The sequence below is a fragment of the Salvelinus namaycush genome, unplaced genomic scaffold (genome assembly GCF_016432855.1).
Source record: "Salvelinus namaycush isolate Seneca unplaced genomic scaffold, SaNama_1.0 Scaffold301, whole genome shotgun sequence".
NCBI lineage: Eukaryota > Metazoa > Chordata > Actinopteri > Salmoniformes > Salmonidae > Salvelinus > Salvelinus namaycush.
In genome coordinates, this window is record NW_024059909.1 from 1 (window position 1) to 16341 (window position 16341).

General features: G+C 46.4%; 1 protein-coding gene across 1 annotated transcript in view; it reads right to left on the bottom strand.

Annotated features, from left to right (window-relative positions):
• Positions 1 to 8608: 8608 nt before the first annotated feature.
• LOC120039812 (piezo-type mechanosensitive ion channel component 2-like) overlaps positions 8609 to 16341 on the bottom strand; it is a 175871-nt gene continuing 168138 nt past the window's right edge. Inside the window, 2 exon segments of the mRNA XM_038985183.1 lie at positions 8609 to 13306; positions 13973 to 14177. Of these exon segments, the coding sequence (XP_038841111.1) occupies positions 13054 to 13306; positions 13973 to 14177 (458 nt within the window). The 3' untranslated portion in view covers positions 8609 to 13053.

Below are 16341 nucleotides of genomic sequence, written 5' to 3' on the forward strand. Positions count from 1 at the left end.
TCTCTCTGCACTGATCTGATAGCAGCTAGCTTGTCTCTCTACTTGTCTCTGTGCACTGATCTGATAGCAGCTAGCTTGTCTCTCTGCACTGATCTGATAGCAGCTAGCTTGTCTCTCTGCACTGACCTGATTGCAGCTAGCTTGTCTCTCTGCACTGACCTGATTGCAGCTAGCTTGTCTCTCTGCACTGACCTGATAGCAGCTAGCTTGTCTCTCTGCACTGACCTGATAGCAGCTAGCTTGTCTCTCTGCACTGACCTGATAGCACTAGCTTGTCTCTCTCCACTGACCTGATAGCAGCTAGCTTGACTCTCTGCACTGACCTGATTGGCTAGCTTGTCTCTCTACACTGACCTGATTGCAGCTAGCTTGTCTCTCTGCACTGACCTGATAGCAGCTAGCTTGTCTCTCTCCACTGACCTGATAGCAGCTAGCTTGTCTCTCTACACTGACCTGATAGCAGCTAGCTTGTCTCTCTACACTGACCTGAGTGCAGCTAGTTTGTCTCTCTACACTGACTGATAGCAGCTAGCGCTCTTGTCTCTCTACACTGACCTGCAGCAGCTAGCTTGTCTCTCTAAACTGACCTGATTAGCAGCTAGCTTGTCTCTCTACACTGACCTGAGTGCAGCTAGTTTGTCTCTCTACACTGACCTGATAGCAGCTAGCTTGTCTCTCTACACTGACCTGATAGCAGCTAGCTTGTCTCTCTGCACTGACCTATAGCAGCTAGCTTGTCTCTCTGCACTGACCTGATAGCAGCCAGCTTGCTTGTCTCTCTGCACTGACCTGATTGCAGCTAGCTTGTCTCTCTACACTGACCTGATTGCAGCTAGCTTGTCTCTCTGCACTGACCTGATAGCAGCTAGCTTGTCTCTCTGCACTGACCTGATAGCAGCTAGCTTGTCTCTCTACACTGACCTGATAGCAGCTAGCTTGTCTCTCTACACTGACCTGAGTGCAGCTAGTTTGTCTCTCTACACTGACCTGATAGCAGCTAGCTTGTCTCTCTACACTGACCTGATAGCAGCTAGCTTGTCTCTCTAAACTGACCTGATAGCAGCTAGCTTGTCTCTCTACACTGACCTGAGTGCAGCTAGTTTGTCTCTCTACACTGACCTGATAGCAGCTAGCTTGTCTCTCTACACTGACCTGATAGCAGCTAGCTTGTCTCTCTGCACTGACCTGATAGCAGCTAGCTTGTCTCTCTACACTGACCTGATAGCAGCTAGCTTGTCTCTCTGCACTGACCTGATAGCAGCTAGCTTGTCTCTCTGCACTGACCTGATAGCAGCTAGCATGTCTCTCTGCACTGACCTGATAGCAGCTAGCTTGTCTCTCTGCACTTACCTGATAGCAGCTAGCTTGTCTCTCTCCACTGACCTGATTGCAGCTAGCTTGTCTCTCTGCACTGACCTGATAGCAGCTAGCTTGTCTCTCTGCACTGACCTGATTGCAGCTAGCTTGTCTCTCTGCACTGACCTGATAGCAGCTAGCTTGTCTCTCTGCACTGATCTGATAGCAGCTAGCTTGTCTCTCTGCACTGATCTGATAGCAGCTAGCTTGTCTCTCTGCACTGACCTGATTGCAGCTAGCTTGTCTCTCTGCACTGACCTGATTGCAGCTAGCTTGTCTCTCTGCACTGACCTGATAGCAGCTAGCTTGTCTCTCTGCACTGACCTGATAGCAGCTAGCTTGTCTCTCTGCACTGACCTGATAGCAGCTAGCTTGTCTCTCTCCACTGACCTGATAGCAGCTAGCTTGACTCTCTGCACTGACCTGATTGCAGCTAGCTTGTCTCTCTACACTGACCTGATTGCAGCTAGCTTGTCTCTCTGCACTGACCTGATAGCAGCTAGCTTGTCTCTCTGCACTGACCTGATAGCAGCTAGCTTGTCTCTCTGCACTGACCTGATTGCAGCTAGCTTGTCTCTCTGCACTGACCTGATTGCAGCTAGCTTGTCTCTGTGCACTGACCTGATAGCAGCTAGCTTGTCTCTCTGTACTGACCTGATAGCAGCTAGCTTGTCTCTCTGCACTGACCTGATAGCAGCTAGCTTGTCTCTCTGCACTGACCTGATAGCAGCTAGCATGTCTCTCTGCACTGACCTGATAGCAGCTAGCTTGTCTCTCTGTACTGACCTGATAGCAGCTAGCTTGTCTCTCTCCACTGACCTGATTGCAGCTAGCTTGTCTCTCTGCACTGACCTGATAGCAGCTAGCTTGTCTCTCTGCACTGACCTGATTGCAGCTAGCTTGTCTCTCTGTACTGACCTGATAGCAGCTAGCTTGTCTCTCTGCACTGACCTGATAGCAGCTAGCTTGTCTCTCTGCACTGACCTGATAGCAGCTAGCTTGTCTCTCTGCACTGACCTGATTGCAGCTAGCTTGTCTCTCTGCACTGACCTGATTGCAGCTAGCTTGTCTCTCTGCACTGACCTGATAGCAGCTAGCTTGTCTCTCTGCACTGACCTGATAGCAGCTAGCTTGTCTCTCTGCACTGACCTGATAGCAGCTAGCTTGTCTCTCTCCACTGACCTGATAGCAGCTAGCTTGTCTCTCTGCACTGACCTGATTGCAGCTAGCTTGTCTCTCTACACTGACCTGATTGCAGCTAGCTTGTCTCTCTGCACTGACCTGATAGCAGCTAGCTTGTCTCTCTGCACTGACCTGATAGCAGCTAGCTTGTCTCTCTGCACTGACCTGATAGCAGCTAGCTTGTCTCTCTACACTGACCTGAGTGCAGCTAGCTTGTCTCTCTACACTGACCTGAGTGCAGCTAGCTTGTCTCTCTGCACTGACCTGATAGCAGCTAGCTTGTCTCTCTGCACTGACCTGATAGTAGCTAGCTTGTCTCTCTGCACTGACCTGATAGCAGCTAGCTTGTCTCTCTGCACTGACCTGATAGCAGCTAGCTTGTCTCTCTGCACTGACCTGATTACAGCTAGCTTGTCTCTCTACACTGACCTGATAGCAGCTAGCTTGTCTCTCTGCACTGACCTGATTGCAGCTAGCTTGTCTCTCTGCACTGACCTGATTGCAGCTAGCTTGTCTCTCTACACTGACCTGATTGCAGCTAGCTTGTCTCTCTACACTGACCTGATTGCAGCTAGCTTGTCTCTCTACACTGACCTGATTGCAGCTAGCTTGTCTCTCTACACTGACCTGATTGCAGCTAGCTTGTCTCTCTGCACTGACCTGATAGCAGCTAGCTTGTCTCTCTACACTGACCTGATAGCAGCTAGCTTGTCTCTCTACACTGACCTGATTGCAGCTAGCTTGTCTCTCTACACTGACCTGATAGCAGCTAGCTTGTCTCTCTGCACTGACCTGATAGCAGCTAGCTTGTCTCTCTGCACTGACCTGATAGCAGCTAGCTTGTCTCTCTACACTGACCTGATAGCAGCTAGCTTGTCTCTCTACACTGACCTGATAGCAGCTAGCTTGTCTCTCTGCACTGACCTGATAGCAGCTAGCTTGTCTCTCTGCACTGACCTGATAGCAGCTAGCTTGTCTCTCTACACTGACCTGATAGCAGCTAGCTTGTCTCTCTACACTGACCTGATAGCAGCTAGCTTGTCTCTCTACACTGACCTGATTGCAGATAGCTTGTCTCTCTACACTGACCTGATTGCAGCTAGCTTGTCTCTCTACACTGACCTGATAGCAGCTAGCTTGTCTCTCTGCACTGACCTGATAGCAGCTAGCTTGTCTCTCTACACTGACCTGATAGCAGTTAGCTTGTCTCTCTACACTGACCTGAGTGCAGCTAGTTTGTCTCTCTACACTGACCTGATAGCAGCTAGCTTGTCTCTCTACACTGACCTGATAGCAGCTAGCTTGTCTCTCTAAACTGACCTGATAGCAGCTAGCTTGTCTCTCTACACTGACCTGAGTGCAGCTAGTTTGTCTCTCTACACTGACCTGATAGCAGCTAGCTTGTCTCTCTACACTGACCTGATAGCAGCTAGCTTGTCTCTCTGCACTGACCTGATAGCAGCTAGCTTGTCTCTCTACACTGACCTGATAGCAGCTAGCTTGTCTCTCTGCACTGACCTGATAGCAGCTAGCTTGTCTCTCTACACTGACCTGATAGCAGCTAGCTTGTCTCTCTGCACTGACCTGATAGCAGCTAGCTTGTCTCTCTGCACTGACCTGATAGCAGCTAGCATGTCTCTCTGCACTGACCTGATAGCAGCTAGCTTGTCTCTCTGTACTGACCTGATAGCAGCTAGCTTGTCTCTCTCCACTGACCTGATTGCAGCTAGCTTGTCTCTCTGCACTGACCTGATAGCAGCTAGCTTGTCTCTCTGCACTGACCTGATTGCAGCTAGCTTGTCTCTCTGTACTGACCTGATAGCAGCTAGCTTGTCTCTCTGCACTGACCTGATAGCAGCTAGCTTGTCTCTCTGCACTGACCTGATAGCAGCTAGCTTGTCTCTCTGCACTGACCTGATTGCAGCTAGCTTGTCTCTCTGCACTGACCTGATTGCAGCTAGCTTGTCTCTCTGCACTGACCTGATAGCAGCTAGCTTGTCTCTCTGCACTGACCTGATAGCAGCTAGCTTGTCTCTCTGCACTGACCTGATAGCAGCTAGCTTGTCTCTCTCCACTGACCTGATAGCAGCTAGCTTGTCTCTCTCCACTGACCTGATAGCAGCTAGCTTGTCTCTCTGCACTGACCTGATTGCAGCTAGCTTGTCTCTCTACACTGACCTGATTGCAGCTAGCTTGTCTCTCTGCACTGACCTGATAGCAGCTAGCTTGTCTCTCTGCACTGACCTGATAGCAGCTAGCTTGTCTCTCTGCACTGACCTGATAGCAGCTAGCTTGTCTCTCTACACTGACCTGATTGCAGCTAGCTTGTCTCTCTACACTGACCTGATTGCAGCTAGCTTGTCTCTCTACACTGACCTGATAGCAGCTAGCTTGTCTCTCTGCACTGACCTGCTTGTAGCTAGCTTGTCTCTCTGCACTGACCTGATAGCAGCTAGCTTGTCTCTCTACACTGACCTGATAGCAGCTAGCTTGTCTCTCTGCACTGACCTGATAGCAGCTAGCTTGTCTCTCTGCACTGACCTGATAGCAGCTAGCTTGTCTCTCTGCACTGACCTGATAGCAGCTAGCTTGTCTCTCTCCACTGACCTGATAGCAGCTAGCTTGTCTCTCTACACTGACCTGATAGCAGCTAGCTTGTCTCTCTACACTGACCTGATTACAGCTAGCTTGTCTCTCTACACTGACCTGATAGCAGCTAGCTTGTCTCTCTGCACTGACCTGATTGCAGCTAGCTTGTCTCTCTGCACTGACCTGATAGCAGCTAGCTTGTCTCTCTGCACTGACCTGATAGCAGCTAGCTTGTCTCTCTGCACTGACCTGATAGCAGCTAGCTTGTCTCTCTACACTGACCTGATTGCAGCTAGCTTGTCTCTCTACACTGACCTGATTGCAGCTAGCTTGTCTCTCTGCACTGACCTGATAGCAGCTAGCTTGTCTCTCTACACTGACCTGATAGCAGCTAGCTTGTCTCTCTGCACTGACCTGCTTGTAGCTAGCTTGTCTCTCTGCACTGACCTGATGGCAGCTAGCTTGTCTCTCTACACTGACCTGATAGCAGCTAGCTTGTCTCTCTGCACTGACCTGATAGCAGCTAGCTTGTCTCTCTGCACTGACCTGATAGCAGCTAGCTTGTCTCTCTACACTGACCTGATAGCAGCTAGCTTGTCTCTCTACACTGACCTGATAGCAGCTAGCTTGTCTCTCTGCACTGACCTGATTACAGCTAGCTTGTCTCTCTACACTGACCTGATAGCAGCTAGCTTGTCTCTCTGCACTGACCTGATTGCAGCTAGCTTGTCTCTCTACACTGACCTGATGGCAGCTAGCTTGTCTCTCTGCACTGACCTGATTGCAGCTAGCTTGTCTCTCTCCACTGACCTGCTTGCAGCTAGCTTGTCTCTCTGCACTGACCTGATGGCAGCTAGCTTGTCTCTCTACACTGACCTGATAGCAGCTAGCTTGTCTCTCTACACTGACCTGATAGCAGCTAGCTTGTCTCTCTGCACTGACCTGATAGCAGCTAGCTTGTCTCTCTGCACTGACCTGATAGCAGCTAGCTTGTCTCTCTACACTGACCTGATAGCAGCTAGCTTGTCTCTCTGCACTGACCTGCTTGTAGCTAGCTTGTCTCTCTACACTGACCTGATTGCAGCTAGCTTGTCTCTCTACACTGACCTGATTGCAGCTAGCTTGTCTCTCTACACTGACCTGATAGCAGCTAGCTTGTCTCTCTACACTGACCTGATTGCAGCTAGCTTGTCTCTCTGCAGCCGAGCTGGTCTGGTGTCTCGGGTATCGAAGTGGATAATCCTGGAAATAATGTGGTTTTCCAGAGACATTGTTGCACAGAAAAGTGATCTGCCAGTTTCTGCCTCCCACGGGGATTCTGTGGATTCCCCCGTTGGATCTGAAGACACCAGTAAGGATAACAACCCCTAAACTATGCATGTAAATTAGTTTGGTCCGTCTCTCTCCAAAAACATGCCTTTCCTCCAAATTAGTGCAGTTCAGATTGACTTTCTGGATGGTGTCTGGGATGAACAGTTCAAAAGAAGACTTTATGTCCTGCACATGGTTGCCTCCTCATCACATTGGCAGCCATGCGAGGAGGCTCATTCCTTGGGCAAGAAGACCATGCAATTTCACCATATTTTTACATCCATATTTCTCCTCCTGCAGGCTGTTGACGGGCTGGCGGGCTGGTCCTGGGGCTGGCTGCTGACGGGCTGGTCCTGGGGCTGGCTGCTGACGGGCTGGTCCTGGGGCTGGCTGTGTCACGCCCTGACCTTAGTTATCTATGTTTTCTTCATTATTTTGGTTAGGTCAGGGTGTGACGAGGGTGGGTATGCTTGTTTTTGTATTGTCTAGGGTTTTTTGTATGTCTAGGTCTATGGTGGCCTGAATTGGTTCCCAATCAGAGGCAGCTGTTTATCGTTGTCTCTGATTGGGGATCATATTTAGGTAGCCATTTTCCCTTTTGGTTTTGTGGGTTCTTGTCTATGTGTAGTTGCCTGTTCAGCACTCTGTGTATAGCTTCACGGTTCGTTTTGTTGTTTTTGTTCGTTTTGTTCAGTGTTCATTCCTATAATAAAGAGAATGTACGCATATCACGCTGCGCCTTGGTCTCCTCCCTACGACGGCCGTGACAGGCTGCTGATGGGCTGGTTCTGGGGCTGGTTGCTGAAGGGCTGGTCCTGGGGCTGGTTGCTGAAGGGCTGGTTCTGGGGCTGGTTGCTGACGGGCTGGTCCTTGGGCTGGTTGCTGATGGGCTGGTCCTTGGGCTGGTTGCTGATGGGCTGGTCCTGGGGCTGGTTGCTGACGGGCTGGTCCTGGGGCTGGTTGCTGAAGGGCTGGTCCTTGGGCTGGTTGCTGACGGGCTGGTCCTGGGGCTGGTTGCTGACGGGCTGGTCCTGGGGCTGGTTGCTGACGGGCTGGTCCTGGGGCTGGTTGCTGACGGGCTGGTCCTGACGGGCTGGTCCTTGGGCTGGTTGCTGATGGGCTGGTCCTTGGGCTGGTTGCTGACGGGCTGGTCCTTGGGCTGGTTGCTGATGGGCTGGTCTTGGGCTGGCTGAGGGTCAATCTCATCCTCTTCTTCCAACTCACTGTCAGACTCCGAATTGACAGAGACATGATCCTCATATTCAGAAAATTTTTCATCTTCCATAGTGGAAGACGTTCCTTCCACACCCGCTTCTCTCTCTGCAAAAATCATTTCTAATTCCCTCTGAGCAGAGATTATTTTTGCCATACTGATTGATCGGGGTAAGGAGCCACACATGCAAAGCTATTTATTTGTTATGTCCCTCCCCCAATTTGCACCTGCTGGGGTAGAGTGTAGGGAAAATACAGATTTTCTTTTTTACAATGTATTGAAATAATATATTTTAATAACATTGTGCAGGTTACCGTAAGACATTGTGTAGTTTCACACACTACAAAGGTTAAAGAGTGCGAGAAAAGCGGGAGACAGGCAGACAGGCAGGGAGACAGGCAGACAGGCAGGGAGCCGGACAGGTTGTTGGTGCTATGTTGAAACAGCAGGCCCAGGGAGGAGGAAGACAGAGTGAAGGCACACAGCAAACCTTTTTGTTTAATTTTTTACTTCTTTTCACCTACACACACACTTTTCCACACTTTTATTACCCTCCAGTGGACCAGAACACCACATATGTAATATAAACGTGTAGAGGGGGTGCACAGTGTTCACTCAATGAAAATGAGGTTATTTGACATGTTCTTCACAGAAAATGAGCCAAAGCCAATGAGTCACAGGTTGAAAAGATGATTAATTGTATCATTTTTCTTTTTTGTAAACATTGAAAATGGGTCCCACAAACCCAAACATCATACAAGGGTTAAACATACAACTGGACCATTAGAACCTACCCTTTAAAAATGGACCATAACTATACCATGTTTTATACTTTTAAACATACAACTACTTCTATTAAAGCTCCTTTAAGACATAGAGACAAAATGACAGTTTACATGTAATCCCACCTCACCTCCCTACCCTCCCTCCCTAAAACTGTTATGTAATGTAATGGAAAATTACTCATGACAATACTGGACGTTTTCTTTCATGCTACAATGTCCTCTGATGCATAGCTCGGAAAACCAAAGGTCCAAACAAAACCAATGCGTGTTTGTGTTTCGTATGAATGGCTATTTTCTCCATTTCTTATCTTAGAATCAATCAATCAATCAAGTTTATTTTATATAGCCCTTCGTACATCAGCTAATATCTCGAAGTGCTGTACAGAAACCCAGCCTAAAACCCCAAACAGCAAGCAATGCAGGTGTAGAAGCACGGTGGCTAGGAAAAACTCCCTAGAAAGGCCAAAGAATGTTGATGAAACTCAAGTAATACTTCCTATTGAAGTCATACGGAAGTCATTCTGTACACGAGGTCAGAGTTCTACAAATCGGTGGACGAAGTTGAACAATGGATGAGTCCAGCAACAGTGTCCATGAGAACGCTCCAGACAATCGAGTAGCTTCATGATACGGTATATACTCTTGATTCAAAATACACCCCACTGCCCTGGGCTTGGGTCAAACTGTAGCAGATAAACTGTGTGTCTGAGGAGAAGCCCATCTCCTCTCTAAATGTGTCCTTGGAGCCAGAGAGAACAGTATAATAACATGATCTAATAGCAGCTGTATCCTGAACAGAGCCTGTATTCAGCGCTTGAAATGGATTGCAATACATGTCAGTACTCATTTTTAGGTGCCGGTAACTCTTTATATATATAGGTGCCGGTACTCTGCAATACTTTGAAGACAATTTTCTATAAGAGGTGCCAGGACTCAATTAGGAGAAGATCTGAGGGCTTCGTCCCGGCCCAATTGCAGCAACTCTGCCCTGAGTGGGTGAAAACGCGCTTTGGGGTATGAAATTTCACTTCCTTATGTTATGAAGTACATTTTTACAAAGAATCGTTCAGTGGAGTTCTTTCTCTAACATTTCATTAACAGTAAATCCAACAAGTTGGATTTTGCAACCTATAATACATCCGATAATAAGCAACAAGCTCTGTTGACAGTGGTGCAGCTTTCGCGCAGCAACTTTGGGGGATTTTACAATGTTGTGATGGTCGACTTCAAAGTTGTTTCCGCGGGACGCAAAAAAAAAAAGCTAAATGACCATGACATGAGCGGTACGCTCTGTACTCTGTTGACCTTTCACAGGAAGTTCGCATTAATATGAAAAGCATATGCTAAAATATGAAAATAGTACATGTCAAAATCGATATCTTTCTTACTTTTATGTTGTTTTATGTCCGGTGGAGTCTAGAAGAAAGATGAGGAGTTCAACAGTGAGCCTGTCAGTTAAACTTCATCCTTTCACAGAATCTAGCCTCGCTGACACCATGCAGTGTAATTTTCCTGATTTTTGACCACTTTTTCTCTCTGGCCTCCATTGATTTAGTCACCCTAATTCTGGCCATCCTACAAGGGTAAAAATACCATGAGGTTTGGACCATTGGTTTTCTTAGAGGAGCATCTACACAATTAACATATTATTGTACCCATTGGTCAAAAGATGCGTTAATATGTAATGAACTACTTTTGACCAGATCCTTATATGGGCCTTGATAAAAACATACTGGAATCGGGTTCCAATTTGGATAAAGACAGGTTCTTCTTCTCAATTATTTACAGACCGTCTGGAGTGGTTCCCCCCTTGGCTAATATGCAGGAAATAGACCAACAGGAAATAGACCAACTAGGAAATAGACCAACAGGAAATAGACCAACAGGAAATAGACCAACAGGAAATAGACCAACTAGGAAATAGACCAACAGGAAATAGACCAACTAGGAAATAGACCAACTAGGAAATAGACCAACAGGAAATAGACCAACTAGGAAATAGACAAACAGGAAATAGTCCAACTAGGAAATAGACCAACAGGAAATAGACCAACTAGGAAATAGACCAACAGGAAATAAACCAACAGGAAATAGTCCAACTAGGAAATAGACCAACAGGAAATAGACCAACTAGGAAATAGACCAACAGGAAAAAGACCAACAGGAAATAAACCAACAGGAAATAGACCAACTAGGAAATAGACCAACTAGGAAATAGACCAACAGGAAATAAACCAACAGGAAATAGACCAACTAGGAAATAAACCAACAGGAAATAGACCAACAGGAAATAAACCAACAGGAAATAGACCAACTAGGAAATAAACCAACAGGAAATAGACCAACAGGAAATAGACCAACTAGGAAATAGACCAACAGGAAATAGACCAACTAGGAAATAGACCAACAGGAAATAGACCAACTAGGAAATAGACCAACAGGAAATAGACCAACAGGAAATAGACCAACTAGGAAATAGACCAACAGGAAATAGACCAACTAGGAAATAGACCAACAGGAAATAGACCAACAGGAAATAGACCAACAGGAAATAGACCAACAGGAAATAGACCAACATCAATCTTGATTCTATCACAGTTTTTGTTTTTATATCTTCTCATCTTTTTATGACCTTTAAGTAGGTAAATCAATTCAACCGTCTATTAGCTACCAAAACAACATATTAAAGTTTCTATACTCTAAACATTACATTGAGTAAAAGTTAACCCTTTTTTGGTGAAACAACAACTCCTGTCTTTTCCTGAGAAATCATTAACACAAGTTTAGTTTCTCATACAAACAAACAAAAAATAATGCAAGTATAGATTGTCGTTAGCGTCTTTAGAAGTAGCTCTCTGTTTTAGACATGAACAAGATGGCGTAGTCGCCTGCGATCATAGTCAAAATGGTCGTCTCGTATGTAGCAATGACAACATCCTTCAAAATGGTCGTCTCGGAGGACATGAAGAAGAGCTCTATAATATTGCACAATCCCATGAACCAGGAGCTCCAATCAGGAAAAGGTTGGCAATCTAAACAGACCAATCCTGTGTAAGTTCCTCGTCATGGTCATCATCCATTGGTGGGAAGCCCTTTTTAATCCACACTGCTGTCAAGAAAAGACAACGAGGAACGATACTTGTAGTATTTGACACATCATTGGTCTAAAGTAGAATAGTCACGCCAGTACTTGAATCGCATACCACATCTCCTCTCAGTGAAGACCCCGTTCTTTGTCCCAACTTTCATTGTTTCCTGACGCCTCGGTCACGTTATTTAAGCAATTGTGTTCTAAGGTCGGTGTTTCTCAACAGGAACCGGCAAGCTTTGGTCCTTCCTTCCTTCCTTACATAAAAAAATCAATGACACTTAAGAAGAGTTCTCAAGTCAGTCGGTAACATCAACGTCCCAGAGACTGGTCCAAGTATTCACCGACTAGTCAGAGGTTGAGAAACACTGTTAAAGTGGATAACTACCCTTTTACAGCCAAGCTCACTGAGTCTTTTCCCTGGTCCATCTGATAATAGTCTCAGGCTCACTGAGTCTTTTCCCTGGTCCATTTGATCATAGTCTCAGGCTCACTGAGTCTTTTCCCTGGTCCATTTTGATCATAGTCTCAGGCTCACAGTCTTTTCCCTGGTCCATTTGATCATAGTCTCAGGCTCACTGAGTCTTTTCCCTGGTCCATTTGATAATAGTCTCAGGCTCACTGAGTCTTTTCCCTGGTCCATCTGATCATAGTCTCAGGCTCACTGAGTCTTTTCCCTGGTCCATTTTGATCATAGTCTCAGGCTCACTGAGTCTTTTCCCTGGTCCATTTGATCATAGTCTCAGGCTCACTGAGTCTTTTCCCTGGTCCATTTTGATCATAGTCTCAGGCTCACTGAGTCTTTCCCTGGTCCATTTGATCATAGTCTCAGGCTCACTGAGTCTTTTCCCTGGTCCATTTTGATCATAGTCTCAGGCTCACTGAGTCTTTTCCCTGGTCCATTTGATAATAGTCTCAGGCTCACTGAGTCTTTTCCCTGGTCCATTTTGATCATAGTCTCAGGCTCACTGAGTCTTTTCCCTGGTCCATTTGATCATAGTCTCAGGCTCACTGAGTCTTTTCCCTGGTCCATTTGATAATAGTCTCAGGCTCACTGAGTCTTTTCCCTGGTCCATCTGATCATAGTCTCAGGCTCACTGAGTCTTTTCCCTGGTCCATTTTGATCATAGTCTCAGGCTCACTGAGTCTTTTCCCTGGTCCATTTGATCATAGTCTCAGGCTCACTGAGTCTTTTCCCTGGTCCATTTTGATCATAGTCTCAGGCTCACTGAGTCTTTTCCCTGGTCCATTTGATCATAGTCTCAGGCTCACTGAGTCTTTTCCCTGGTCCATTTGATAATAGTCTCAGGCTCACTGAGTCTTTTCCCTGGTCCATTTTGATCATAGTCTCAGGCTCACTGAGTCTTTTCCCTGGTCCATTTTGATCATAGTCTCAGGCTCACTGAGTCTTTTCCCTGGTCCATTTGATAATAGTCTCAGGCTCACTGAGTCTTTTCCCTGGTCCATTTTGATCATAGTCTCAGGCTCACTGAGTCTTTTCCCTGGTCCATTTGATAATAGTCTCAGGCTCACTGAGTCTTTTCCCTGGTCCATTTGATAATAGTCTCAGGCGAGCGATAGAGGAAGATGAGTTTAGCGTACATGTCTTCCTCCAGGTCCAGCTCTCCCGTCTCTCGGACCAGGAAGATGTCGGTGCACAGCTTCAGGATGCGATCCACGTTGGGCAGCTCCTCGAACATGATGGTGTGGGAGACACCGCTGAAGAACTCACGGACAAACTTACCGATGACGAGCACCACGGAGGCATAAAGACCCATGATCCTGGAGGGGCAGATCCATACATACGTAGTTAATGTAGTTATGCCCATTATACACAGCGCAGTACAGACTATACGTTTTCTTATTCAACATCTATGGTTACTTGACTAACTGTATCTGTGTTGGAGTAATGAGAAAACGATCATGCTGCTCTTTTGCACCCCAGTATCTCGACTTGCATATCATCATCTGCACATCCATCACTCCAGTGTTTAATTGCTAAATTGTAATTATTTCGCCACTATGGCCTATTTATTGTCTTACCTCCCAATTCTTACTACATTTGCACACACTGTATATAGATTTTTCTATTGTGTTATTGACTGTACGTTTGTTTATTCCATGTGTAACTCTGTGTTGTGGTTTGTGTCGCACTGCTTTGCTTTATCTTGTCCAGGTCGCAGTTGTAAATGAGAACTTGTTCTCAACTGGCCAACCTGGTTAAATAAAGGTGAAATAAAAAATAAATAAAATAAAAATTGACTGGTACACCTGCACTACAGGGCCTGTCTGCTATGTAATGGGATGGACACAAGCTACTGCATGGTTATTGGATGACTTATAGGAGCCGATAGTTTCACGAGATCAAATGAAATACTTGTGTGACGTGATGCTATGCTATATTATGCCATTCCATGCTACGCTATGTTATGTTTTTTGTCTACTCACCCGTATCCAGCCAGGAAGCCCAGACTAGGAGGGCTGACCTGGTCGCTGAAGACATAGAGCTCCAGCCCAGCGTCGTACAGGTGCTTGGGCCTACGAACGTTGATCTGTCCCGGACTAGTCTGGTTCACGATCCACCACTCCTGGACTTCCGCCGAGTCGTTATGGGAACGCTCCAACGCCAAAGTGATGCTCATGTACACCTTCTCTGAATTAATATAATGAAATAGAATATAATAAAATATAACAAAATATAATATAATAAAATAAAATAACATCTTATATTTAATGCTCTGGAGGAGGAGCAGAATGAGCATTTTTTTGGTAATGTGGTAAGGTACCTTTTGGCTTCAAAATAATATGATTGACAACAAACGCAGTGACACAACACGATAACACAATAATATGATTGACAACAAACAAAAACATTACAAACACCACGATCACGATCAGATATAAAGATAGACTGTCTTGTTTTTAATGTCTTATTTGTCTTATTATAATGTCTTATTATATACACTGCTCAAAAAAATAAAGGGAACACTTAAACAACACAATGTAACTCCAAGTCAATCACACTTCTGTGAAATCAAACTGTCCACTTAGGAAGCAACACTGATTGACAATACATTTCACATGCTGTTGTGCAAATGGAATAGACAAAAGGTGGAAATTATAGGCAATTAGCAAGACACCCCCAATAAAGGAGTGATTCTGCAGGTGGTGACCACAGACCACTTCTCAGTTCCTATGCTTCCTGGCTGATGTTTTGGTCACTTTTGAATGCTGGCGGTGCTTTCACTCTAGTGGTAGCATGAGACGGAGTCTACAACCCACACAAGTGGCTCAGGTAGTGCAGCTCATCCAGGATGGCACATCAATGCGAGCTGTGGCAAGAAGGTTTGCTGTGTCTGTCAGCGTAGTGTCCAGAGCATGGAGGCGCTACCAGGAGACAGGCCAGTACATCAGGAGACGTGGAGGAGGCCGTAGGAGGGCAACAACCCAGCAGCAGGACCGCTACCTCCGCCTTTGAGCAGGAGGAGCACTGCCAGAGCCCTGCAAAATGACCTCCACCATGATCTCTATATGGCACGCTGTCCATTCAGTAGAGATGAATTCGGGCCTCAGTTGAGCACCTTTATGTATCCATTTTCCTTTTGACTTCTTCATTTTCTCCATTTGTTTGCCATGCGTCCTTGATTTAAAAAAAATAGCCTTTATTCCAATGCATTAGATTTAACATGTTGTTGTGTAGTTGAGCCCACGAGTGGATAACTCATGACATTCCATGCCAAGATTGACAAGATTCTGTAATTGACAGCGGCCCTGTCAAGCCTACCTCAAGACAAACGGACCACTCTTCCCAACATCCTGTTACGAACCGAAATGGTCGGCTGAATGTCAGGAGGCCATCTGCAGATTCATTTTACACCCTTTAAGTACCTCAAGGGGGGGTCAAATGTAGACACTTTTACGATTTACATGTGTTAAACAGAACTCGTCAACCATCCCTAGCCGCGTCCTCAGAGCATGCGCAGACCAGCTGGCTGGTGTGTTTACAGACATATCCAATCTCTCCCTATCCCAGTCTGCTGTTCCCACATGCTACAAGAGGGCCACCATTGTTCCTGTTCCCAAGAAAGCTAAGGTAACTGAACTAAATGACTATTGCTCCATAGCACTCACTTCTGTCATCATGAAGTGCTTTGAGAGACTAGTCAAGGATCATATAGACCCATTTCAGTTTGCATACCGCTGCAATAGTAGGTCCACAGACGATGCAATCGCCATCACACTGCACACTGCCCTATCCCATCTGGACAAGAGGAACACCTATGTAAGAATGTTGTTCATTGACTACAGCTCAGCATTCAACACCATAGTACCTTCCAAGCTCATCATTAAGCTCGGGGCCCTGGGTCTGAACCCCGCCCTGTGCAACTGGGTCCTGGACTTCCTGATGGGCCTCCCCCAGGTAGTGAGGGTAGGAAACAACATCTCCACTCCGCTGATCCTCAACATTGGAGCCCCACAAGGGTGTGTGCTCAGCCCCCTCCTGTTCACCCATGACTGCGTGGCCATGCACGCCTCAAACTCAATCATCAAGTTTGCGGACGACACTACAGTGGTAGGCTTGATTACAACAACAATGAGACTGCCTACAGGGAGGAGGTGAGGGCCCTCGGAGTGTGGTGTCAGGAAAATAACCTCACACTCAACGTCAACAAAACAAAAGAGACGATCGTGGACTTCAGGAAACAGCAGAGGGAGCACCCCCCCTATCCACATCGACGGGACAGCAGTGGAGAAGGTGGAAAGTTTTAAGTTCCTCGGTATACTTATCACAGACTCAAACTGAAATGGTCCACCCA